At 46.0% G+C, this 27,537-nt stretch overlaps 1 protein-coding gene across 1 annotated transcript; it reads right to left on the minus strand.

Annotated features, from left to right (window-relative positions):
- Window positions 1-1,222: 1,222 nt before the first annotated feature.
- LOC130706679 (kalirin-like) lies at window positions 1,223-26,884 on the minus strand (the record flags this gene model as incomplete). Its single annotated transcript, XM_057539337.1, has 4 exons — window positions 1,223-1,345; window positions 22,207-22,437; window positions 24,688-24,819; window positions 26,693-26,884. Coding segments are annotated over 4 exons (678 nt in total), but the record flags the coding sequence as incomplete, so codon positions are not given.
- Window positions 26,885-27,537: the final 653 nt, after the last annotated feature.

Below are 27,537 nucleotides of genomic sequence, written 5' to 3' on the forward strand. Positions count from 1 at the left end.
TGTGTTGGGTCCTCGCTTCTGTGTGAGGGCTTCCTCCAGTTGTGGCAAGTGGGGGCCACTCTTCATGGCGGTGCGCGGGCCTCTCACCATCACAGCCTCTCCCGTTGTGGAGCACAGGCTCCAGACGCGCAGGCTCAGCAATTGTGGCTCACGGGCCCAGCCGCTCCGCGGCATGTGGGATCTTCCCGGACCAGGGCTCGAACCCATGTCCCCTGCATTGGCAGGCAGACTCTCAACCACTGCGCCACCAGGGAAGCCCCCTTCCTTACTTTTTAAGACCAAATAATATTCCATTATATGTATATACCATATTTGGTTTATCTATTCATCTGTCGATGGACACTTAGTTGCTTCCACCTTTTGGTTACCGTGAAAAATGCTGCTTGAACATGGGTGTACAAATATCTTTTCGCATCCTTGCTTTTAATTTTTTGGGTATATACTCAGAAGTGGGATTGCTGAATCATATGGTAATTCTATGTTTAATTTTTTGAGGAACTGCCATACTGTTTTTAACAGTGGCCGCACCATTTTACATACCAACCAACAGTGCACAGAGATTCCCTATGAGGTTTCTTTATCCCCTAGGTTGGGTCTAATCCACCTGCCTCCGCAGGTTCAGGTCGCTGCTGACACGGTCTCTCTGGCTCCGTCAGGCGTCTCACCCTCCAGCATCCCTTGCAGCTCCCCTAGGGATGGGCAGCAGCCCTGGTCTGCTCCCACTACTTCCTGCCCGCCAGCAGATTCCTTTGGCTCTTGGCAGGCCCTCTCCTTTCACACCCACTGATCACATCTGTCTGGGGCTGGTCGCCTCCCCGGGTGAGGTTGGGGCTCGGGACAATGCCCAGCAGGACACCCCCACTGAGGGCTGCCTATGTAATGGAATCAGAGCCAGCCCTGGCTAAAGCCGTGATGTGGCAAACTCTAGCTTTGTCACCCTCACTACTCCGGCAGCATCCACCGCTCCATCCCTTAGTGATACCTTTCCCAGCTGCCCCTTCCCTGCCTTACTCTTTCCACTGCAACTGATCACAGTTGACAAAATACTAATTTACCACTCACCTAGTGATCCTAGAGCAGACAAGGGTCTCCTTGCATCAGGCGGGAAGGCAGCCCAGAAGCCGTGGGCTATCCACCCAACGTGCCCCACCAAACACCAAAGCCACAGCCCTGGTCTCCCTCACCGCTCCCCACACGCATACAACCATACATAGCATCTCACCTGAGCCACCTCTTCAAAGTCATCGTGCCTCTTCTGCAGGGCCCGGGCTCGATGCAAAGACTTCCCAACCCCTGTGTGCTTGCTGAGAAAGGCCTCGCCGTGGTTTTCAATCCAGTCTAACACCTAGTCAGAGAAGGAAGACAGAAACAATGACTTCTTGGCAAAAGACACGTGACAACACGTGTGACTGCTAGGCTATTAGAGTCCCCGTCCCAATCAGAAAGCAGCAGTCCAGGTGTGAATGTTCAATCCACGGTGGACACAGGGATTTCATTACTGTCATTGGCAATACAACAATCCCACCCTTAACTAAGTTCAGCTCTTCCTCTTTGATCTCCAGAATATCCCCTCATCACTTTCTCAGTTTTCTCAGCCTTAATTAGCCCATTATTTTAAACAAGTTACACAGACCGCCAGGCACAGTTTAACCCTCTCACTACTTTGACTCCAACCATATAAAGTCAGACACATTTGCAGGAAATTAGGCAGTGTCGGGTCAGGGCAGTTCCTTGGCACTCACTCCACCATAAAAATGCTCATGGCAGTGGCATCAAGTCATGGGGATCCTACCTCATTGTTCTCCTGGGACTCCCTTCTTAATCTTGGGAGTTAAGTCCAGAGTAGTCAGTCCCTAACTGGAGCTACGCTCAAGAGAGCTGATCACCAGGACAACTGCCCTCTCTGGCTTCTTTCCACTTTTCTCCTCCAATCAACATCAACCAAACAACCAACCAACAAAATAAAGTAAGGTCTTTAGTATCTATGATGCTCTTGGGTAGCAGTAGAGACTCCATGTTCTCCAGGCTTAAGGTCTAGTGATTTGGCCTCAAGACATTTTCCTCGGAGTTGTGAGAAGCTAGAAAAGAGGTGGCTGGAGCAGTAGAGGGATGAGTGAGGGGATGCTTAGAAGGTGAGAAAATATGTTGTCCTGAGGGGTACTTGACAGGGGAGTGGAAAGCCCTTAGTAAAAGCCTCGAAATGTACGGAGGATCAAAGCCTTTAGCCCATTTTGCATTTGCCCACATAACCCAACAAAAATGTGTGCCTCCCAGGGAGAAGGGAAGCAGTTCATTTGGGCCCTGAGGAGTTGGCACTCACTAAATCAGATGGCCACAATTGAATCAGAATTACAGCACAGACACACCTGTTGCAGATCCTGCCAAGACTCAACTAAGCCCACTTTATTCCTACTATAGTAAACGTCAACTAAACATTAGATTAATGAGGTACTAGCTTTCTCAGATTGTAGAATGACTTTTGGGAAAATGATTTAGATGAACTAGCCCTGTTTAAAAGGGCACTTTAATTCTGTTTCTTCCTACAGATTGCCCTGTGGCAAGCAGAGAGACCAAATCATTGCCTGGACTGCAGACATGAGAGTTCTGTTTCTACGGAATTTAGCCTTTGGCTTCACTTCCTCTGACATTTGAGATAAATTTATGCCTGCAATTGTACAAAGTATGGAAGCTTTCAAAGTCTTAGGTGGCAGTATCATAAAGCCATACCAAGATGGTATTGGTTAGAGAAATGCACATATGAATATAAAAATGAGGTTTAACAAAAATGCACGGTTCAAAGCCAGGTCAGGTAATCGTCCACCAAAATGAAGAAAAAAAGAAGGCTTTTGTAAAAATGACTTTATCTAAACATTAGTGTAAAGATTTTAAGCACTTTAGCATCAAGGATTTACTATATAACACATGGAACTATATTCAATATCTTGTAATAACCAGTAATGGAAAATAATCTGAAAAAATATATATGTAACAGAATCACTTTGCTGTACACCTGAAACTAACACAATATTATAAATCAACTATACTTCAATTTTAAAAAGATTTTAAACACTTTAACAAATTTTGGCAATATTTTTTTAATATTCTAGAGGCACATCTGTAAAAAGAAATTGCAATAGTAAATGAACTGAATTTTTACCTTTTGCAAACTCTGAAAGGCAGCACTGAAAGCAAGTTTAGATATTCTTTTCTTAGAATAAAGAAGAGCCTACTTTTCTCTTGAGTTACTTATGGTGATATTTCAGCAACAAAAGTCAGGAGAGTGCATTTTTACTTGATTTGCCATAATTTGATCACATTCTATACCGGACAGGGATGATGGGTGTCAGTATGCAAGGTCAAAGACAAACGTTTCTAGTCACAAAGTTTCCCATATATTGTGTACCATGGATAGCGTAGTTTTATAATTTTTATGCATATTTAAACTTTTATTAATCCTCTTTTGAGAATGAATTGAAGCTTGGAGATAATTTTTATATATAAAGGAGCTGTCTTATACCTTTTCATGAGTGCTTTGGAATTTATGACGTATTTTCAGGTTACAATTTTTTTTAAAAATTTTGTTTTGAGCAGTGAAGTGTGACTTGCTTGTCTGGCACTTTTTTTCATGAATTTTATTTTATTCCATTTCATTTTTAATCTCTAGCTTTAATAAATATTCTAAATAATATTCTAAAGCAAATTGGTTAGAGAGAAATGTTTTTCATCTACTAGTTCACAAATGGTTAGCTTTTATACTCCCTGTGGGTGCTTTCACAACTTTTAAACTTTTTTTAAAAAGCAATTTGTTTCCTGTTCATTTTGCTTTCTTTAAAATGTGAATTAGTTTTCAGTTAGTGACACTTAGTTTACTTAATCAGCTCTGCCTTAACCACTTAAAAATCTATTTCATATTTGAGAGGCTTTTACTTAGTTTAAACATAACTTTGCTCTGTGATGTTACATTGCTTCCATTTAGTACAGCTTCTGCCATTAGAACTGGAGCTGTGGGGAAAACACATGCAACCTCAATGCGGGGTCAGGGACTGCAGGGAAATCAATTTAACAAAACAAAAGCAAACGATTTAGGTCACGAACAAGATTACCTTAGTAATATATAGAGATGGAAAAAGCATCTGAGGACAGAGAAACGGAATCAATATATGACGCATTGTTCAAAATGTTGATTTCTGATAATTTTGTTTCAGAGAGTTCATTTAGAGCCAGCATGGCCTGGTACAAATATTTAGGCCATATGCTCTCTTGACCTTTGATTTCATGGCTCGCAACCCTGGGAATACAATCCAGCTTCCTACGTGGACTGCACAGCAGAGAAATGTGCTTCTGAACAGACACCAGCGGTGCCTGACAATTACGTGACACACTGTAAATTAATGTGCAGCATCGGAAGTCTGGTGAGTCCCAGAATCTGAATATCACTGGCTGAAGAATAAATTGAGTTTCTAGCCTTACCCTGGACCCTATCAAAGTGTAAGCACCCATCAAGGTACCCCTTATTAGCTGGTCCCTATGTAATTTCTCTCATCTACAAGATCTTATTTAAAATAGTCAATTATCAGTTGTAGTTAGGATAGTACAGGATGATAGTTAATCATACCTATTGATGGCTTTGAATTGGTATTTAAGTGTTTCCAACAATAGGAGGTTTTCTCCTTTTGTTTTTGTCTGAAGGAAGAGTCTTCAGGATGCAGAGAAGCACGTGTGGGTCAGGACTATTCACATATTCAAATAGATATTTATTATTAGCCTCATGGTGGTCTAGTGCCAGGCACTAGGACAGCCCAGCGTGCAGGATTAAACAAGGCAGGCTCGGCCCTGACTCCAGGAACTCAGTCTAGGTGGGTTAACGAGTACTAGATATGAAATCACGCAATTCATCATTAATTGCAAGGGTGAAAAGTGCCAACGGTCAGCGAAGCCCACTCTGAAGAAGTGAGGCCTGAGAGACAGTAGGACTTAACCAGATTAGGAATTGAAAAGATCAGCATGGTTTGAGTAGGTGTAAGTAGGAAATGCGCCCCGAGGCGGCGAGCTGAGCCCTGGTGTGCCGAGTCTGACTCCAGTGTTAGCCTGAGAGCCACCGAAGGGCTGAAGGAGGAGAAAGACACCATCAGATCTGCATTGAAAAATTACTGCTCTGACTGCTTTGTGGAGAATCAGTTGTTGGAAGACAGGAACAGAGGTAGGAAAACAGGAGGTTCCTGCGGAAATCCTGACAAGAGGCGACGGTAGCTCAGGCGAGGCCAGTGGCCGTGTCCGTGGAGAGACAGGTCTCAGTAATATTTAGGGGAGAGAACAGCCAGGATTTGGTGACGGGGCCTGGGGGTGATGCAGAGGCAGGTGGAAGCCTGCCCCCCAGGAAGAGGAACTTGTCACTGGTACAGAGGCAAGTGAGTCACAAGGGATAGCACAAAGATGACAGATTTTTTTGTTAAGTTTTCTTTCAACTTTCATACTCACGCTCTGGTTTTGATAAATGACAGGTGTGCCTCTGAACTTGAGTGGGAAGTAGCACCCAGTGATAGTTATCAATGTCATTCTGGCAAGATGTGCCTTTAATTTCAAAGGAGTAATTTTATACACTAAGGTTTAAAAATAAATTATGAATTGCTAATACAGCCAGATCCTAATGATAAAAGAAATATGAGGGACACAAAATCCACCTGAAGAATATAAATTAGGCTTACATGGAGTTAAACCTTGCATTCTTTTTTTTTTTTTTAACATCTTTATTGGAGTATAATTGCTTTACAATGGTGTGTTCGTTTCTGCTTTATAACAAAGTGAATCAGTTATACATATACATATGTTCCCATATCTCTTCCCTCTTGGGTCTCCCTCCCTCCCACCCTCCCTACCCCACCCCTCTAGGTGGTCACAAAGCACCGAGCTGATCTCCCTGTGCTATGCGGCTGCTTCCCACTAGCTATCCATTTTACATTTGGTAGTGTATATATGTCCATGCCACTCTCTCACTTCGTCCCAGCTTACCCTTCCCCCTCCGCATATCCTCAAGTCCATTCTCTAGTAGGTCTGTGTCTTTATTCCCGTCTTGCCACTAGGTTCTTCATGACCTTTTTTTTTTTTTTTCTTATATTCCATATATACGTGTTAGCATACGGTATTTGTTTTTCTCTTTCTGACTTACTTCACTCTGTATGACAGACTCTAACTCCATCCACCTCACTACAAATACCTCCATTTCATTTCTTTTTATGGCTGAGTAATATTCCATTGTATATATGTGCCACATCTTCTTTAGCCATTCATCTGTTGATGGACACTTAGGTTGCTTCCATGTCCTGGCTATTGTAAATAGAGCTGCAATGAACATTTTGGTACATGACTCTTTTTGAATTATGGTTTTCTCAGGGTATATGCCCAGTAGTGGGATTGCTGGGTCGTATGGTAGTTCTATTTTTAGTTTTTTAAGGAACCTCCATACTGTTCTCCATAGTGGCTGTATCAATTTACATTCCCACCAACAGTGCAAGAGGGTTCCCTTTTCTCCACACCCTCTCCAGCATTTATTGTTTCTACATTTTTTGATGATGGCCATTCTGACCGGTGTGAGATAATACCTCATTGTAGTTTTGATTTGCATTTCTCTAATGATTAATGATGTTGAGCATTCTTTCATGTGTTTGTTGGCAATCTGTATATCTTCTTTGGAGAAATGTCTATTTAAGTCTTCTGCCCATTTTTGGATTGGGTTGTTTTTTTGATATTGAGCTGCATGAGCTGCTTGTAAATTTTGGAGATTAATCCTTTGTCAGTTGCTTCATTTGCAAATATTTTCTCCCATTCTGAGGGTTGCCTTTTGGTCTTGTTTATGGTTTCCTTTGCTGTGCAAAAGCTTTTTCGTTTCATTAGGTCCCATTTGTTTATTTTTGTTTTTATTTCCATTTCTCTAGGAGGTGGGTCCAAAAGGATCTTGCTGTGATTTATGTCATAGAGTGTTCTGCCTATGTTTTCCTCTAAGAGTTTGATAGTGTCTGGCTTTCCATTTAGGTCTTTAATCCATTTTGAGTTTATTTTTGTGGATGGTGTTAGGCAGTGTTCTAATTTCATTCTTTTACATGTAGGTGTCCAGTTTTCCCAGCACCACTTATTGAAGAGGCTGTCTTTTCTCCGCTGTATATTCAAGTGGTGTTTATTCCAGGAATGCAAGGATTCTTCAATATACGCAAATCAATCAATGTGATACACCATATTAACAAACTGAAGGAGAAAAACCTTATGATCATCTCAATCGATGCAGAGAAAGCTTTCGACAAAATTCAACACCCATTTATGATAAAAACCCTGCAGAAAGCAGGCATAGATGGAACTTTCCTCAACATAATAAAGGCCATATATGACAAACCCACAGCCAACATCGTCCTCAATGGTGAAAAACTGAAACCATTTCCACTAAGATTAGGAACAAGACAAGGTTGCCCACTCTCTCCACTATTATTCAACATAGTTTTGGAAGTTTTAGCCACAGCAATCAGAGAAGAAAAAGAAATAAAAGGAATCCAAGTCGGAAAAGAAGAAGTAAAGCTGTCACTGTTTGCAGATGACATGATACTATACATAGAGAATCCTAAAGATGCTACCAGAAAACTACTAGAGCTAATCAATGAATTTGGTAAAGTAGCAGGATACAAAATTAATGCACAGAAATCTCTTGCATTCCTATACACTAATGACGAAAAATCTGAAAGTGAAATTAAGAAAACACTCCCATTTACCACTGCAACAAGAAGAATAAAATATCTAGGAATAAACCTACCTAAGGAGACAAAAGACCTGTATGCAGAAAATTATAAGACACTGATGAAAGAATTAAAGATGATACAAATAGATGGAGAGATATACCATGTTCTTGGATTGGAAGAATCAACATTGTGAAAATGACTCTACTACCCAAAGCATTCTACAGATTTAATGCAATCCCTATCAAACTACCACTGGCATTTTTCACAGAACTAGAACAAAAAATTTCACAATTTGTATGGAAACACAAAAGACCCCGAATAGCCAAAGCAATCTTGAGAAAGAAAAACGGAGCTGGAGGAATCAGGCTCCCTGACTTCAGATTATACTACAAAGCTACAGTAATCAAGACAGTATGGTACTGGCACAAAAACAGAAATATAGATCAATGGAACAGGATAGAAAGCCCAGAGATAAACCCACGCACATATGGTCACCTTATCTTTGATAAAGGAGGCAAGAAACCTTGCATTCTTGAAGGCATTTCACTGGGGTATAGTTTTTGAGGGGCCCCTAAACCTGACATGCAAAGTCCTCTGCGACAGGTCCACCCCTCCCAACCCCACCTCCAATGAGTTCCTGCCCCACCTCTCAACACCCCCCAAAACTGCTTCTCACCTCCTGAGTTTTGTTCTTGCTATTTTTCACTTCACTTGAAATGTCCATCTCTTTTTTCTCCCTATATCCACTTCCCAGGCTCCTTCTTACTCATCCTTTAAGTGTCATCTCAAACTCTAGTTTTGGAAAGCCTTTTCTCTTTAACAATCCACTCAGGCTGGGGTGGTGTCACTCTTCTCTGTTCTGTTCAAACCACAATTATTGCCCACAGGCTGGTCTCTCCCACTAGACTCTGACCTCCCTGTGATTCCTGGACACAGCATGGTACTCAGCACAGAGGGCTTTGCGTGAGATATGTTGAAATCAACTCAACTCAAAACTCATTGCCCCAACACACAACTTTGGGGTGAATGTCTCCAGCTCCGTACTCCCTAGATAGGTTAACTCTTAGTACCTCTCACAGCCTGCATTCAAAGTTCTCCCTTTGTGTGTATCCACCCTTTCTCCACTGCCCCACTTGGCAGGTAGGTAGCTCCTGAAGAAGTATGGGGTTTTCACCATTGTATCCTGCCCTTTCATCTCTCGCCTGCCCCCAGAGCCCCCATCAGCACCGCACACTCAGAAGATACTCAATGAATGTTTATAGCCATGAGTTGTCAAGTGCAAATACGGCTGCCTACTGTCTTGGGAGAAGCTGTGCCGGTGCATTCAGCAGGAGGCCTGATCTTTGCCCCATCACTGGAAACAACAGCCCTGGTCAGCCTGGGACTCCTCGCCACAAAGGGAGGCAGGCAGTCTTGCAAACAACGTGTAAAGCTCTTTCTCCTTTCTCATGCCCCAACTTTTCAACCGGAATTAGTCCTTTCCCAGAACAGCCTTTTCCAAGAGAGATACTCACATCCTGAACCGGATCTGGGAGCCAATCTAACAGCCATTATGCATAATTCCCTAATCACCCCCTTTCTTCCTCATCTAATTGTGTTTATTCCAACCAGCATACAATCAAGACGGAGTACTTTTCAGGGGAGGAGACAGTCCTTTCTAGCTGCTAAGGAGAAGAGAATAGTCCTTTTGAAGAGAACTATTGATATTTTCTGAACAGTGGCTATGAATACAGCCGAATTAATGGGAGAAAATCAAGGGCCTAGCTGCTTTCTGTCCCAGGACTCTGATTTTTTGGATTCTTCTAACATGATAGAATCTTAGTGTTGGAGAAGACCTCAAGATCACACAGCCCAGTGCAGGAGGCCCCTGCATTTAGAGGCAACCACCTTTGAACAAAGTTTTAAGTTGGTGTCTAAGCTCTGTTAATATGTAAGTGCTTTAGGTTCCTAAAGCATCATTAAAATGTGGTACCATCATGATCATTCTAAAGACACCATAACTTACAGAGGAACCTGGGTTCTCACCCCAGCTCTGCCCCTAACCAGTTGTGGCCCAGCTGGGTGTGTGCCTTCTCCTCTCTGAACCTCACTTTCTCCAATGAGACTGTTGGATCACATCATCTCCCTAAATCTCCCTTCAACTCAAATATTTCATGATTTTATTACATTGAGGGTAGGGCAGTTCCCCTCCTCAGAAGAAAAGGCTGTGGAGGGTTCACTCTTTGTCCAGCACTAGGCCAGGGCACACGCTCACCATCTCATCTATGCTATCTCACCACAACCCTGGGATGGTGAGAGTTATTATCCCCATGTTTGGATGAAGAAAATGAGTCTCAGAGTGGTTAGTTAACTTGCCTAAGCTCACACAGCTACTAAATAGTGGAGTCAGGATTAAAACCCAAAAGGTTCTGGCAGCAACACTACCATCTGATTCCCAGACCTTATTCAAGTTTTCCCATGTGTCCCAACACTGACTTTTAGAGGAAAAGGATGCAGGCCAGAAGCATGTGTCATGCTTAGTTGTCCCTTTAATCTGGAAGAGTTCCTCAGGCTTCCCTTGACTTTCCTGCCTTTGACACTTTTAATAGTTACAGGTCTATTACTTTACAAAATGTCCCTCAATTTTGGTTTGTCTGATGTTTCCTCATGATTGGAATCAGGAATAACACAGAAATGATTCTTGTTCTTCCCAATGCATTCTATCAGGTGGGATATAATTTGAATTCCCCCCATTACTCATGATGTTAACTTTGATCACTGGGTCAGGGTGGTGTCTTCCAGCTTTCTTCTAGAAAGTCACTCTTATTCCTTTGTGATTAATAGGTATTTGAAGGAGGTAGTTTGAGACCATGGAGGTGGCAGATGCTGTGATGTAAAAAGGACTTTTTACCACCCTGCTGAGAGTGTCACCAGCAGGCAGACAGCCTCGGGTGTCAGTCCCCTTTGGGGATTATTACCCTTGGCTGAAGAGAGTGGCTTTGCCCAAAGCCCCTTCTTACATTGACCCATGCCCAGTGACAGACTCCAGAGTATAAAGACACAGTTTTCACTCCCCAACCTGAGACAATCTTCAGAACGCCTGGTAGGGCTGGCTGAGGATTCCCTTGAGATGACACTGCAGCTCAACTTCACTCTCTATCTAATCCTCCTTCTTCCCTTCCCTTCCTCAGGGGTTGATTCCAAGACCACCTCCTAGTAAACTTCCTCTGGGTAGCCCCCTGTGTGGACACCTCCTCAGCCTGTTTGGATTCCAATCCTCTAAGCTGGGCTGCCCTCCCTGCATGGATGCCCTCCTCCCTCTGCCCAGGCTGTGACACTGCACAGCCCCTGCTCCTCGTGGATGACCTCCTTGACCTGCTCATTGTCTGCACCTATGCACCTGACACCTATGCCAGGCCACCCTTCTCTGCTCTGCTCACCTTGCTTGGGCTCCGACACCTGCACCAGGCTGCGCCTGCACAGGGACTCCCTCCTCGCTCTGCTCTGGACCACCCTTCCTTGAGGACTCCTAGTGCTGGGGTGCCCTCCCACCAAAGCCATCCTCAGCCCACTCCACTCTGACCTCCCTGGACCACTGCGGCCCTCCCACCCTGCAGAAAGACCCACCTTGCTCAGCCCCACTTAAGAAGAAGAGCCTCCCTTTTCTGGAAACACCTCTTCCTTAGCTCCTGAGATGCCATCTCACTGGGAATTCCCCCAGCTCACTGATCTCCATTGTGTCTACTTTTCTGAATCCTCCTAGTCTTCCCAGGTTCTAAATTTTGGAATGCCTGAGGGCTCATCCCCGGATCTCTTCTTTCTCTTCTCTTGCTCCCTAGATGATCTCACCCAGTTCCATGGCTTTAAATATCATCTATGTGCTGGTAATTTCCATATTCACAGTTCTAGCCCTAATTTCTCTCCTGAGAATGAGACTCATGTACCCAGCTGCCTACTCTTCCTCTCCAGTTTGGTTTATAATGGGCACCTCAAGCTTAACATATCTAAAACAGAACTCTTTATTCCCTTCTGTCCCACTCCCCTCCTCTCCCAGTTTTCCTTGCATCAGCAAAAGCACCACAATTCACCCAACTGCTTAGCTGCAAGCCTGTCTTACTTACTCTTTCCTGTACACTGATTTCCATCAAAACCACCCTAGTCCCAGCCACCATCTTTCCTCATTCACCCGATCAGCCCTCTAGGTGGTCTTCCTCCTTTTAGTCTTGACACTCCCTCCACACAATAGCCAGATCTTTAAATATAACATTTCTTTCAACAAGAATCAAGTCATGACATTCCTCTTATTGAAATTCTACAACTGTTTCCTATCACACTTAGAAAATCCAAATTCTCTCCATAGCTTATAAGGCCTGATTTGATCTGGACCCAGCCCATTTCTTCAAACTGTTTACTCCTTTTCCCTCCTCTCTATTCATCAGGTACTCTGGCCATTCTCCTATTTTCATGAATGCACCCAGCTCATTCTGGTCCCAAGGACTTTGTAGGTCCCATTTCACATGCTTGGAATCTCTTCTTAAACACACCCCATGGCTTATTCATTCAGCTCACCTGCTGTCATTCTAGCACCTATGACATATTTGTTTGTTTGTGATGGTGTTCTCTCTCTTTCTGCTGAATGTAAGCTCCACACGGGCAGGGGCTTTGTTTGGTTCACTGCTATGTTCTCAAAGAGCATCTGCTGAATAAATGAGTGAATGAACTCAACCTGATGTGAGAACTTCCTGTGTGATAAAGGGCAAAAACCATTAAAGGAAAGGGAGCTGTTTGGCAAACAGTTGTGAAATCAGAATCCCAACTCTCTGATTCCCTCCCTGGCTCTCTCTGATCAATCATCTTATTTGAAATATGTTATTAAGTTTGTGTCATAATTTGATCCATTATAAAACGGGCAAGGCGTTTTGTTGTGTTAAGTAAACTGAAGAACGGCGCCCCCCTCAGCTGTTACCTCCCAGTGCCCAGCCCCGACTCTGTAGAAGCCAATATTCTGAGGTCAGGAAGGAGAGTTGGCATGCCATCGGTGTCCACACGCATTTTGCTCTGTTAAAAGCTCAAGTGCGCGTGATGTGTGTGAGTGCCCAGGACAGCCATCAAATCACTGTTTCTGTCTCCTTGCACAGCACACTGAGAACTAGTTCTGAAGGGGAGCAGCTCATTCTCTGCTGGCACCACTCCGCTCCCCATCGGCTGAGACTGGAGAGCATGCGAGTACCACTTAAAATGGCCAATTACCACCAATTCATTTTCTGTCCCCTCTTTGGAACAAGTATGATCAAAATAAATGTCTTGCTATGGCAGGAAAAGCCATCATTTTTCTGAGAGGGCTCAGCTGAAACGCATTAGCAGGTGTACAGACTCTCTTCCCCCTGAGAACCGCAGTCCTTTGTCCTGACAAATGTGATGCTGGGTGGAAGCCGGCTAAGAAACCAGCCGCCTCCTTCCCTTGGACCCCTCCACTCCCAGGCAGCCCACACCTGTCCCTTCCCAACAGGCTGAGGTGACTGGAAATTGTCTTTGTCTTTGACATCTCCCTGAAAGCATCTCCTCACATGGTGCCTTTGATTCCTGTTTGTGGTGTCACCACACTTTTCATCACTAAGGACTGAATCTCTCAAGTCAGAGGTTCTCAAACTTTACACCGCTTCAGAATCACTTGGGGTTCATTCTAAAACCTAGGCACCACCTTACCCACAGATTCTGAATCAAAAAGTAAAGAGTAGGGGCTTCCCTGGTGGCGCAGTGGTTGAGAATCTGCCTGCCAATGCAGGGGACACGGGTTCAAGCCCTGGTCTGGGAGGATCCCACATGCCGTGGAGCAACTGGGCCCGTGAGCCACAACTACTGAGCCTGCGCGTCTGGAGCCTGTGCTCCGCAACAAGAGAGGCCGCGATAGTGAGAGGCCCGCGCACCGCGATGAAGAGTGGCCCCCGCTTGCCACAACTAGAGAAAGCCCTCCCACAGAAACGAAGACCCAACACAGCCAAAAATAAATAAATAAATAAAAATTTAAAATAATACATACACTTTAAAAAAAAGTATAGAGTAGGGTCAGATAATCTGTTCTTAACAAGACCCTACTCTGCCCAGATGATCTTAATGCCAGGGGTCTGAAACTGAGTCCCCCTAAAACGAGTTCCCCTGCTGAGTTTATGATTAACCTCTTTATCCAAAACTGTATTCCTTTTCTTGTCCTGCCCCTGTTCCCCTCAGGATTGAGGAGCATCAAAGAAAAGGGAGAACTGAAACTGAGCAGGACCTTGTGAGGTCTTCCTGGATACAAAAGCCCCTCCAAGTCCCCCGTTTTGGTTTGGCCTTCCCCAAGTTCCAAAGAGGAGGCTCATGCAGTTAATGATTAGAACAATAGAGCCACAGGACTCCCAGTTCCTCCTGAAGGGATGTAGATAACAATATGGTGCATATCTTTGAGTTGCTCTGCAGAGACTACAACCCCCATCCAGTGGAGGATGGTGACTACATGCTGACCACAAGCACAGAGACCCCAGACTGGTTGGAACCAGAAGGTTGATGATTAAGATTCCTGAAACATCACCCTGTTACCTCACCATCAACCAATCAGAAGAATGTCCATGAGCTGATCACACACCCTGTGACTCTCACCCCTAATGTTGCCTTTAAAAGCCCTTTCCTAAAAATTATCAAGGAGTTTGGGTCTTTTGAGCATGAGTTTCCTATTCTCCTTGCTTGTCGCCCTACAATAAACTCTGTACTTTCCTTCACTACAACTCGGTGTCAGTAGATTGGCTTTGCTGTGCATTGGACAAGTGGACCTGAGTTGGGTTCTTCAACAGGTCCAAGAACCACACTTTTAAAAATACAGTCCCATATTCACACTTGACACCTCCCTTGTCTTCTAACAAAATGGACGGCAATTTCCGTTGATTTTTTTTTTCATAAATGCTCTCAAATCTACCCTTGTCCCATCACCTTAGCCCATGACCATGGCCCTAGGATCTTCCCACTCCAACACAGTCCTCCTCTGGCACTAAATGACCTCAGACCTTCACTCTGATCACCTGTTTTCTCTGGTCAAAATCTTTCAATAGTTCCCCACTAGTTATAAAGTGTGAGTCTTTTATCCTTTAGCCTGGTATTCAAAGCTCCAGAAATAGCATGTTGAGGTCAAGGACATGCCGAACATAGGGGTTATCAGAAAGAAGTGACCTTGGATGGTGACTGTCTAGTCATTTGTTAACATAGTAATAAAAGAGGAATTGAGGACATTAAAGGTATTTAAAATTGTTGTGTATCAAGAAAGCCCTTGAGGCTCAGTAACTCCTGGGGAGGAACCTTCTCTCACTGCCTCCCAGGACCCACCGGCCTCCCAACCCTGCCAGATGGAGGCACCCACGTCCTTCCTTGGAAGGTACTCATCACAGAAGGATGACTGTTCAGTCAGAACAGAGTTTGCATTCAGAAAATCAAAGTGAGCACCCAGGGAAAGGCCATGATGGGGAAGGGAAGAGAAGGCAGAAAGCAGGGCAGAGAGGAATGGGGGTGAGGTACAGAGTGTGAAGGGTCCATGAAATTCCAGGCAGGAGGGTCTGAGCAAATCAGGAGCAGGCCTCTGAAGCCCATTTCCCAGCCCTGCCAATTCTAGCTGGAGGATACATGGAGAAGACTGGACCAGACCCTTTGTTACCAGCCTCCTACTATGGGGAGAGGGATGGAGCGCCCCTTCTAAGAGCAGTGACACCAAAGAGGCAGATGAGAAAGTTTCCCCATCCTCACTCCAATCAGAAAGCAACCCTGACCAGCAGAGCCCTTTCTTTCTCCCCTCCCTTCCTCCCCCAATTCAGCCAAGCCTCAACCCTGCTCACTTTCTGGACACACACCCCGCCCAAAGAATCATCTATTATCTACTTGAATGTATTCGAATGATTGGATTATCACCATCAAAACTTAATTGAGAACTTTAATACTGCTAAATACGACCATGGGCAAATGGACATTATTCAAGATATATGCTACAAAGAAAAGCGTCAGCAGCACTGAGTTAACATAATTACGGTTATGAAAAATAAGTGAGAACGGGTAGTGCCTGTCTTAGGGACATCTGTGTTAGAGATAAATAACTGTAGAGAGCCATTTTATAATGATGGAGCAGGTGGAAAAGAGTGTTTGCGTGTGAGTACGACTGCCTGTGTGGGTCCTCCTGGACAGGGAGTTTAGGGATGAATCTCAGCTGTCAGCGGCTATACGGCAAGTCTGATCCCTTGGGACCAAGCAATCTATCAGGGCCCTTTGAGCCCTGCACTAACTTATAAACCCCTCAAGGGCAGGATCCGTGTCTCTCTGCATTCCCACCACCTAACATAGTGCCCAGGGCATAGCAGAGAGGCTAAGAGCATGGACCTAGAGATTCAGTGGACTTGGGTTTATAGCCTTCCTCTGCCACTAGCTGTGTGACCTTGTGTAAGTTTACTTAACCTTTCTAAGCCTCAATTTCCTCATTAGTATTGATAAGATGAGGACCAAAGTATCACCTGCTTCATAGTGTTGGAAGATTAATTAAGTGAAGTGATTAGATGCTCAATTGCTCAAAAGATGATGAATCCTGAGCTATGAACAATAAAACTTTTATAGACACATTTAATCCCAGGAACCAAATCTCAGGGTTGGAATCCAACCATCCCTCTGATGTTTGAATCTCCTCCCCAACATACCCACCAAGTAACTAACTAGTCAGCATTTCAGATTTTTGATGATGGCTCCCCCTTGTGTATGTTTCCTCGTCTATCTGGGACTAGGCCCTGAGTGAGTATTTTCCTTCTTAGATGCTTTAATCCTTCCTTCTTATAAGAAGAGTTCTTTTCTAGACCTATCATCATTCCAGTCACTTTTTTCTAACTAAGCATGCTGTCTGTAACCCAAAGGGCTCACCTTTTATTATGCAAAGCTGTTAATTGGATTATACAATGCCCAAACTGGTTTAGTATGATTAAGGGGCTTTAGTCACTACAGCTAGTAAAAGACTGAATATCTGGAGTTTTAAAAAATTACTCTCAAATCCTTTTTACACGTTCTTTGGCAAGCAAGAGCTGACACAGTAAAAGCTATAATTTTCCACGGGAGGCTCCAGAAAAACCTGATAGAAACAGGTGAGATTCATTCATAGTACAAGAACTATGGACTTTAATATTAATACACGCATTCAGAATGGAAAATCACTGAGCCAGAAAATTCTGACATCACTGCCCCTCCCTCGCTCACCTTTGGACTGCTTAAAAGCAAAACACATTGCTTTTAAGGGAAGGCACTGGAGCCTCAAATGGGTAATGTCCCACCCACCCCACCAAGACCACTCCTAACCCTTCCAGCCTGACCTCCCTCTATCGCTGCCAAGAGTAGGCACTCAGTTAGATTTCCTCTTCCTGTCCCCTGGCTATAACTTAGCTCTCCACTTCCTGGCCTTCCCCGGGAATACCATCCCCGTCTCCTCTGCCTGAGCTCCAAGCACCAGTGCAAATGCCATTCCACCCACAGGGAACTTTCTCTGCTCTGACTCCACCAGCCCACTGTTGTCTTGCTTCTTTGGCCCTGAACCCAGATAGCCACGTGCCACTCATACATCCTCAGGTATATATGTCTTCTCTTGAGCCAGAGACCTCCAACTCCTAGTACAGGGCCTTGCACACAGGTGTTCCAAAACAATTTACCAATTTATTCTTGCACCACACAGAGGGAGAAGAAGAAAGGGAGGCAGAACAGATGGCCTGCACAGATACTCACAACAGTTGTTCCGGCTATTAAAAAATGGAATGGAGTTTGCATCTACTAGAAAGATCAAGACTAGCTACTCCTTGCTCTTCTCAACAAAGTCAGGTCTATCTGGGCTTGAAAGGAGTCCTTTATTCTTGTGGGAAGCCACAGGGTTAGGACAGAAGAACAGACAGAAGGTGGAGGTCAGCTGATGCTGTCATAGAGTGCTCTTATGGCTGTTGCTTAGTACTGTTCCACTCTAAACTGGAAAAACAACAGGACTGAAAATTATTCCACTAGCAATACTATAGTAGATGCACTCTATCTATGCCTTTCTGCAGCTTAATGGACCTAAGTTCCAGTTTGATCCTTAGAGACTTACTTCCATTGCCTCAAAGCCCAGAGGGGAAGAGAATGTTAAGAGGACACTTTTTGGGAACCAAGGGAGAGCTAGCACAGGGATGATGTGTCAGGCCAATTCTGGCTGCAGATATTTAAATGGAATCTCTTATTCACTGGTGTCTATCTTTGGTTTCAACCTCTCTGCTTTACTCTGCTTTGGGCAAGGTATTCCTATTTGGGAAAAGACCACCCCCAGAAATGGCAATGGGACAAGGAGTCGGGTGGGGAGAGGCCGGCTGGCTCTCCCCCGTCTCTCCACTAGCAGGAGTCCCTGTTTCTTTCTCTTTCTCTTCTGTCTCTCCCCCCACCTTCCTCTTTCTCTTTCTCCTCCCAGCCCAGGTATGTCTGTTTCTCTGCTCTCTGTCTTTGAATCTCTCTCCCTTTCTTTCCCATCCTCCACTGACTGTCTGTCTCTGTCTCTCCTCCTCTCTCCCTGTTTCAGGGTGTGTGTATGTGGTCTGTCGTTCCCCTCTCTATGTTAGTATGTGTGTGTGCCTCCTGTCTCTCTTCTGTTCTCCGTCGCCGTCTGCCTGGCTCCTCTCTTGTGTGGTTTTTCTGTAGGACACCGGGACTGGGAGCCAGAAGACTTAGCTTCTGGTCCTGGCACTACCATTAACTAGCTGTGTGGTTATGGCCAAATTGCTTTACATCTCTGGGCCTCAATTTTCTTGACCCTATAGTAGGTGAGACTGAATGCTCTTCCAGGTCCCCGGCAATTCTGAGATTTTTATCACTGAATGAAACGGAACTCATCAGACTCAGGAGACACCCGAGTACCACTCAAAGAGGATGTGACTAAACCGAGACAATACTGCTGGAGGATCTGCTACATGCTAGGCAGGTGCTGTGCTTGCACCTCCTTCAGTCCAATGAGATAGGTATGTGATGGTTCCTATTTTAGGGGTGAGGAAACTGAAGCACCAGCAGTGAAGCCACTTGCCCAAGGTCCCATGGCTAAGACTTGTCAGAGCAGGATTTAAACTCAGGCCATCTGGCTCCAGAGTCCATGCTCTTATCCATAATGCTGTATCACCCTAGCCGCCGATGCTCGCTCACAAGCTTCCCATTTAGGCTGCAGAGTAAACATCTCTAGACGCCAAATGTGCTCAAGAGTCTTGGATCCAGACTATATGGTTCAATCAACTCTCTCCTCCTTCAAGACACCAACTCTGACTTTTCACATCTCTGCCTGTAAGTGTCCCATCAACACTCTATTGCCCTGCACACTGCCTGGCATGCTTGGGTAGCACGGACCTTTCTATTTTCAAGTGTGTATGTCTTGTTGCCTTTCTACCTAACCAGGCATCTTGCCAGAACCTAGTGCAGTGCTGGGCCCACTGCCCAGACCCATGCTTGCTGAATAGCTGATGAGTACCAGGATACTTTGTAGCACTAAGGAAATACCTGGGACCTTCAGACTTTCACATCACAATTCCTGCAAACAGACTGCAGCTACTCACTGGCAACTACTGGATGGGTTGGGAGGGAGGGTTAGATGGTGTTCAATTCACAGAAGCAGAAACAGGGGGCCTCCAATAATAATTTCAACTCAAGTCAGCAAATATAAAGAGAACCCCAGCTTCATGCCAGACAGCTAAGAGCTGTAAAGGGCACAGAGAAGCAGCAGCCATGGCTTCTACTCTCAAGGAGATACTGGAAAAGAAGAGATGAAGCATGCAAAATAAAAGATGATAAATTTATAAAATTCCAATAGCACTTTGACCTTTGAGTTAACATTATTGTTTGCGTGTGTTTGTGTATTATTAAATAAAATCGTGGGAGCACAGAGCAGGGAAACTGCTTGTCCAGTCTGATTCTGAAAACTAGGGCAGGCTCCTGTATGGCTGGGAGTCGGGAGACCAGAGTCCGAGTCCATCACTGGAACCACGGAGTGCGTTACATTCAGCGCTCTCTGAAGTGCCAACTCAGACACCAGTCAGGCGTCAATGCTTGCTTGGGTGTCAGGAAGCATTTGAAACCCACACCAGGTTTCGTAGCCCTTGGTTTTCACATTTTTCTTCGTGCATCTGTCCCAGTGTCAGATATTTGGTGAGTGAGAGTTAGCTGGACAATAGGTGAATGATGTCACGTCCCCAGAAGTCACATTCACATGTCCCAAAAAGAACAATGGAATCAGTCATCCTGGGGAATTCAGTCCTCGTGGAAAATCCAAACTCCTTTACATCCACCTCATAATCTTCTACTTGCTTTTGTTGAGTGCCAACAATGTGATTCATCTTGTAGAGATGAATTGATAGGGCCTCCATTCCAGAAATACTCTCATTTTTAGAGCATGATGTAGAACAGCCACCAGTGTAGTTTTATTATACTTTTCCCCAGCTTTAGTGTAGATGTCACGATGGCCACAGAAAAGTCTGATAACAGCTGTTCCCAGAGAGTCCGAGTCTGGATGCTGCCCTCCTGCTGGGGAAGCCTTTCACCCACCTTCCTCGCAGCACCTCTGCCCCTCTCCAGCGCCCATCCTACTAGAACAGCCATGAAAACAGCAGGGAGACAAAGAGCACACCAAGGAAGCTGCACAATCCATGGCCCAGAAATCTCCAAAAGTCACTCAAAGTTCACTGAAGTGGTAACACCTTCTGTGTGCCTCTGGAGGCTGACACCTAACCCTGTCCCAATCACAGACCAAGCCTGTGCTCTCCTGTGCTCAGAGATGATACGTTGATCTGAACAATTCCAGATGGCAGGAGCAGACAACTGATGCATTTGCTTCTCCATCCCCAGCAAGCCCCACAAGGGTTTCAGAGCTGGGGCCAGCACATAAGCAATGCCCATCTCTCCTGAGGCTGAAGTGTCGCCTCTGATGACTCATCACTGCCCCAGCCGGGGGACAGGGGCTACAAAGGAGTTAGGGCAGCCCAAGAATGGGGGACACTCCTGAAGGCCTGCCTACTTCTGGGACTGACTGCACGGTGGTGACCCCACACCCAGAGGGCGTCACGACCCCTGATACGATGCCCCGCTCTCCTTCCAACCTGTCTCCATCACAGGATACCCAGTACAAGGGCCCCCCAACAACAGCTGTGAGGGGAACCAACACTCCAAAGACATGTCCAGTTGGCTCTCAATTTTCCATGTATATTTCGACACATTTTTCGATTACACCTGGTCAATACCGCAGGAGGTGTGGAAGGAGAGTGAAATGTTATTTTATATGTATAATCTTGAAATTATGAGGTGGCCACAGAAAAGTCTGAGAACACCAGCGCTCCCACCCCTGCCTCTCACAGCGAACCAGCAGGGAGATGATGCTAAACCTTAACTTCCATCTCCAGCTCCCGACAAGCTCCCCCTCCCCCAGCTATCAGTCCTCAAAAAAAGCTCCCAGGGTGCTGCCCTGGTGTCGCAGTGGTTGAGAATCTGCCTGCCAATGCAGGGGACACGGGTTCGAGCCCTGGTCTGGGAGGATCCCACATGCCGCGGAGCAACAGGGCCCGTGAGCCACAACTACTGAGCCTGCACGTCTGGAGCCTGTGCTCCGCAACAAGAGAGGCCGCGATAGTGAGAGGCCCGCGCACCGCGATGAAGAGTGGCCCCCGCTTGCCGCAACTAGAGAAAGCCCTCGCACAGAAACGAAGATCCAACACAGCCAAAAATAAATAAATAAATAAATAAATAAAAATTTTAAAAAAAAGCTCCCAGAGGGTCCCCAAAGAGACAGACAGAGAAGTATGAGGAAAAAAGAATGTGTCATTTCATCCAAAAGGGCATTTGTGGCAAGGCTGTCCTTTTATAGTTAGAAACAACCATTTCTTTATTATTTGTGGTAAAGAAAAATGCTATGACTCTTACAATAATGCAAAAAGCAAGTTAAGTCAGGAGTAACCTCTAATCACAGAACATACAATTATCAACAGCCCTTGTTTTAAATCTGGTTTCCCAAATCCAAGCTTGCCAAAGAATCCCCTGAAGGCCCTGTACCCCACCGCACCCCAACGCTAGCAGGCCACCTGCATCCCTGATTGAGAAGTGGGCACACTGTGGGTCCAGCTCCGCCAGCGCTCAGATGACCCCCTAGGACCCGGCGCTGTCAGAGAGCTCATGCCTGAGGGACGGTCAAGCTTCCCCCAAAGAAAACAATGTCATGACTGCAAGGAATTGCTGTCTCTCAGATTGAGCCTCCCTTCCCAACACCAGAGGGTGAGAAGGCCCGTCTGTAAAGCTGCTTAAGTGAGAAGCATCAATTAACAAGTCCGGATGGTGTGGAGGGGTGCAGCTGGGGGCTGAACTGCCCTCCTCCCTCCATAAATCAGGCGTTCCCAGGCCTGATCACCTAGGTCAGGGACTTGTGCCACCTGCCTGCCTGCCTGAGACAGATGCCAGGCTCAGGGAAGCAGTCTGTTACCTGCTGGACGTCCTGCTGGAAGACGCAGAGCTGCAGCCGCTGGTGGAGCCGCACCTTGCGGTGCTGCCAGATGCTCTCGAGCCGCCGCTGGTGGTGCAGCACCTCATGCACCACGTCCAGCACCTGGTGCACTGCCTTGGAGTAGTTGGCTGTGGCAGTGAGAGACTCGGAGTTCCCAGGGCTCAGGGGACGCTGCAGCACATCCAGCAGCGCTTTGCCATCCTGGCTGACCTGCAAGAGGCAAAGAGGTCAAGTCTAGGGAGTAGAGGGGCAGGAGGGGCGCAGGGAGGCAAGGCAAGCCTGCTGGCGTCCCTGATGAGGACTGAGAATCTCAGTCCTACCAACACCCATGACAACCAAGGAGCGTGCCACCAGAGCTGCCACAGTGCCCAGCCTGCAGCCCGGGGAGGGTCGAGCACCCCGGAATCCTGAGGGAGAGGAGGTGCTGGGGCTGCAGCCAGTTGTCTGCGAGACCCCGAGTCACTGTCTCCCTCCCCCTTGCATTTCAGCTTCCTGAGGGCAGGGACTCTGCCTTGTTTATCTTGCCCCACGCCTGGAAGAGTGCCTGACACTTGGTACTTGGTAAGTATTTACTTGATAAGTATTTTGACTGACTCACAGACTAGGTCAGGCAGCAGATCTTCGTTTCAGAAAAAAAGCTGAATATAAGTTGACACCATAAACTTCTCTCCCTCTTCCCTCTTCCGTCCTCACCTTCCTCTACGTAGCTCTAAACTTCTAGGTGTGTGACCAGAGGCAAGTTATTGACACTTAACCCCTTTGGGCCTCAGTTTCCTTGTTTGTGAAGTAGGAATAGAAATGGTACATACCCCACAGAATTGCAGTAAAGATTAAATGAGTTAACGCATGCAGGGCACTTAGAAGAGGGCCCGGCAGGTACTGGCTACCAATTCTACCTTTATCATCATCATCATCATTTTTCTCTCCTTTACTTCCTTGTCATTTTCTTTCTTTTATACTTACCTTCTTTCGCTCTCCTTCTATACAACCTCCTTTTTTCTTCTCCTGAAAGTGGTAACATCCCTGTCTTTCCAGAACACTCAGAATAAGGGAGGGACCCTTAGATTGTGGACACAACGTCCATGCTCCTGGGTTCTCCAACACTCACCCTCAGTGCTGAAACCAGTGGGGGTGACATTCCCTGCCATTCCTCACTGGATTCCTGGCAATATTTCTGGAAAGTGGCATCATCTGATTGACACCTGTGGCTCTCCAGGGCTTGGCAGATTATCCAGCGAGCATGTGCCTTTCTAATTTAAAACCATGGTGACTAGGGTATTGATAGGAATTTTAAGACCCCAAATTAATCTGGTTAACAAGGAAGTCAAAGTTGGTTTGGAGTGGAAACGGCCTTTTCCTTCCAGCAAGGTGTGAAAGGAGGTGTGCTTGGTACAAGCTAAGAGGGAAGTTTTTTCCCCTTCTTAACTTGTACCACGCTCCCAGCCTCTGATTTTTCAGCAGAAGAGCCTTTTAGTTTGTCCTTCACTTCCACAGCAGCTTCCCACTCCTGTAAACACTCATCTCCACCCTGTGGTGGGTTGTGCTCTGGACCTTCCACTGAGAAAATTAGTATTTTTTGATGAGCTGCTTCATAAAAGGGGCAGCAGGGCTAGTGTGTGCATGCGCGTGCACCAGACAGAAAGCAGCTCCAGAGGGGCACGGCCTTGCTTTCCTACAGCCCTTCCACAGCAGAGACAGTCCGGGCTTCACACATAGGGTGAGGTAGGGGTGTGTGTGTGTGTGTGTTCACACATAGGGTGAGGTAGGGTGTGTGTGTGTGTGTTCACACATAGGGTGAGGTAGGGGTGTGTGTGTGTGCGTGCGTGTGTGTGTTCACACATAGGGTGAGGTAGGGTGTGTGTGTGTTCACACATAGGGTGAGGTAGGGTGTGTGTGTGTGTTCACACATAGGGTGAGGTAGGGGTGTGTGTGTGTGCGTGCGTGTGTGTGTTCACACATAGGGTGAGGTAGGGTGTGTGTGTGTGTGTGTTCACACATAGGGTGAGGTAGGGTGTGTGTGTGTGTGTTCACACATAGGGTGAGGTAGGGGTGTGTGTGTGTGTGCGTGCGTGTGTGTGTTCACACATAGGGTGAGGTAGGGTGTGTGCGTGTGTGTGTTCACACATAGGGTGAGGTAGGGTGTGTGCGTATGTGTGTTCACACATAGGGTGAGGTAGGGTGTGTGTGTGTGTTCACACATAGGGTGAGGTAGGGTGTGTGTGTGTGTGTGTGTGCGCACGCGCGCACGCATGCGCACTAAGGTGGTTCCTGCCAATGGTTGCATTTTGACATCATCATTAACAGATCAAGGGTCTTAAAGATGTCTCCAGAGGGAGAAAAATGGCCTCTCTTCTTCTTAGTCCGACTCAGGCTATTTCACAGCACACTGGCCGGTACTCTTGCCACACCCCCATACCCCTATACACAGCCAGGACCCCTGGGTGTCCGCTGGGTTCTCACCTCTGTGTAGGCCTGGGTCACCTGCTCATACAAGGACTGGTGGTGGTGGATCGCCAGCTCCAGGTCCTGCATCTCAGACGGCAGGCCACCTTCGCTGCACATCTTGCACCAGGCGTCCACTCCCGACAGGAACTGGAAGGAGATGCCAGCTGGGTCAGTGTGGAGGCACTGGGGTTGGGCAATGGGCAGATTATGTACAGACGGTCAGATACCTTGGGAAGAAGCATCAGGAACTCTGGAAGCCTTCAGAGACCACTGCAGACAGTGGAGTTTTTTCTTTAATTTTACAAACACCAACCCCAGGTAAGAAGTCAGACCCAGTACCTGTTTAGGAAGTATGGTTTCCACAAAGAAAGATGACTATTATGAAACTGCTAGGGGTGGGAGGTGTCTTCATGTTCAACAGGTTACATCCACACAATGATGATAAAATATAGGTGTGCAAACAGCTCACTACATGACATGTGTATGTGAGAGCTTCTTGTCCTGTGCACACTCACAGGTACAAGTGAGAGGCAACATATAATGAAATGGGATGTTTCCACACATGTGCTTTATAGTGTGGACATTGAGCTGTGAAGAGTAGCAAAGAATGCCTCATTCAGGCCCATCAGGCACCCCAGGGAACCTGCAGAGACCATTCCCACAGGGGACGGAAATTAACACTCAAAAAGATCCCTGCTAACACTCAAAAAGATCCCTGTCAGAACCCCAAGGGGTGGGAGAGGGGAGGGCAGCTCAGCGGGACAGACTGTACTGTGTCTAAAGTGGCTCCTGGGATGTGATATATGGATACAGATCTTGACAGACATCAAATTATTTAAAAATTAAAATTAACAACTGTGGGAGACTATGGGTCTCCATGCACAAAGGGTGAGCTAACTGAAATCACTCAGATTTATTGGGTGGAAAATATACCTCTAAAATGCAAATAATTCTTCACCCAACAGTCTGGAGTGGTTCTGTCTGTGATTCTTCTTGCCTGGGTGCACAGCTCCATTTAAATTAATTGCCTAAATACCTTTTTATCTCATTGCCTAGAACAGTCCATCTGAGGACAATAAAGAGCTGCCTAAATAAACGCACTGAAAAAATAGCCTTGAATCCATTGTTTGGGTGTGTGTGTGTGTGTGTGTGTGTGAGAGAGAGAGAGAGAGAGAGAGAGAGAGAGGGAGAGAGAGAGAGTGAGTGTGTATATAACATAGATAGAAATAATCTCAAGAACATAGAAAATAATAAAATCTAGTAAAATAATTGAAAATGATGAGTTTTGAGTATTTATTACCTTTGCTTTTAATTTGATATATTTAATTTAAATTTATACAGTTTAAAGTAATGGCTATGTTTAACAACCAGCTCATAAAATTCCTGAAAATTTAACCACTGGCTCTCCCTAAGCTGCTTAGAGTCAGCTCCTACACGCCACTGGATCTTAGGCAGGTTACTTAATCTCTCTGAGCTTCCCTGCTCCTCTCTGTAAAATGGGTTAGTAATGTCACTGGCCAATGCCAGTAAGTAAATGGCAACAAGTAATTATTATTTCTGTCCACTGTATTATTATTACATTATTATTATCCATAGCAAATGCTTCATGTAAAATTAGTTTCCCCCTGTTCTCAGCACTCAATGATCAGTTTAGTTTCACCCCTTTGGTCTATGCTTATGGAATGCAAACTAAGCAGTCAACACACACACACACACACACACACACACACACGTCCAACAATAAACTACTAAGCAGAATAGTTAGCTCTGGGTTTCTTCCTGTTTGAATGTTAAGCCAAGCCTCCAAGAGTTACCAATGTCTCTCTGGGTACACAGGGGCCATAACAGTGGTAGAACATGGGTTATTGTCAAAACTACTCAGCACGGTCTTTGGTGTTTCAAAAAGAGAGGAGGGGCTCTCTACACCTCAGTGTATGTCCTCCCAGCCTGCCCTGCCCTGCCCTGCCCCTGCCCCTCCGCTTCCCACCACCAGCGGCCACAGCAGCTCCCTTGGCCTTACCTGCTCAGCCTTCTGATGGAACACAGCAGACATGGCGAGGATGGTGCTGCGCTCATCCAGAGCGGCCGCAAAGCTCTTCCACTCCTGGTCTAGCTGCGTGGAGATCTGCTTGATTTGCTGCGAGGCGTAATGGCCAGCCTCTGAGAGGCGGGAAGCCACGGACATGATGCGGTTGATGTTGACATAGGCGTTCTGGGAAGCAAGGGAGAGTGGGTGCTTAGTGGGGCAGGCTGAAAAGGCACCCACAGAGCACCCTGGGGTGGCGGAATACGTGGGGAAGGAGGCTACCCAAAACAAAAAGTTTGAGAGAGGCTAGTATCGGCCACATTAACATATCCATTTTGAGCCTAAAGGAGGTCTTTGTTTATATTATGAAATTTCAGCAGATGGCAGGTACAGTAACTGAGCCCTTTCATTTTGAGGACCAACATAGTTTTTGTGCCAACTATTAATGCCCATGAATGCAGTCACTTTACATGGACTACCTTAATAATCCTCACAATCGTCTTATGAGGTCATGCCATGGGGACAGCACGGTACTTCCAAGAGTTTCTCTCTGGAAGCAATGGCTCAGACCAGGGCAAAAGCTGGAGGAGGCAAAGGCACCTCTCTCAACTCAGGAGAGAGCTGTACCCAGGACATTACTGCCAACTACAACAGGGCAGCAGTGCTCAGCAAAGAGGGCAAAGGACACACGTCACAAGATGACCACACATCTTCCTACCACCAAGTGAAGACTTTGCTGCCCCGTTCCTACCCCCACCAAGAGAGCAGGTGAATAAATACATAAAGAGAGCATATGAAGCCACAATATCCATGCTAAAAATAAGATCTGTGGAGCCCTT

Source organism: Balaenoptera acutorostrata, unplaced genomic scaffold (assembly GCF_949987535.1).
Source record: "Balaenoptera acutorostrata unplaced genomic scaffold, mBalAcu1.1 scaffold_1292, whole genome shotgun sequence".
In the NCBI taxonomy this organism is placed as follows: domain Eukaryota; kingdom Metazoa; phylum Chordata; class Mammalia; order Artiodactyla; family Balaenopteridae; genus Balaenoptera; species Balaenoptera acutorostrata.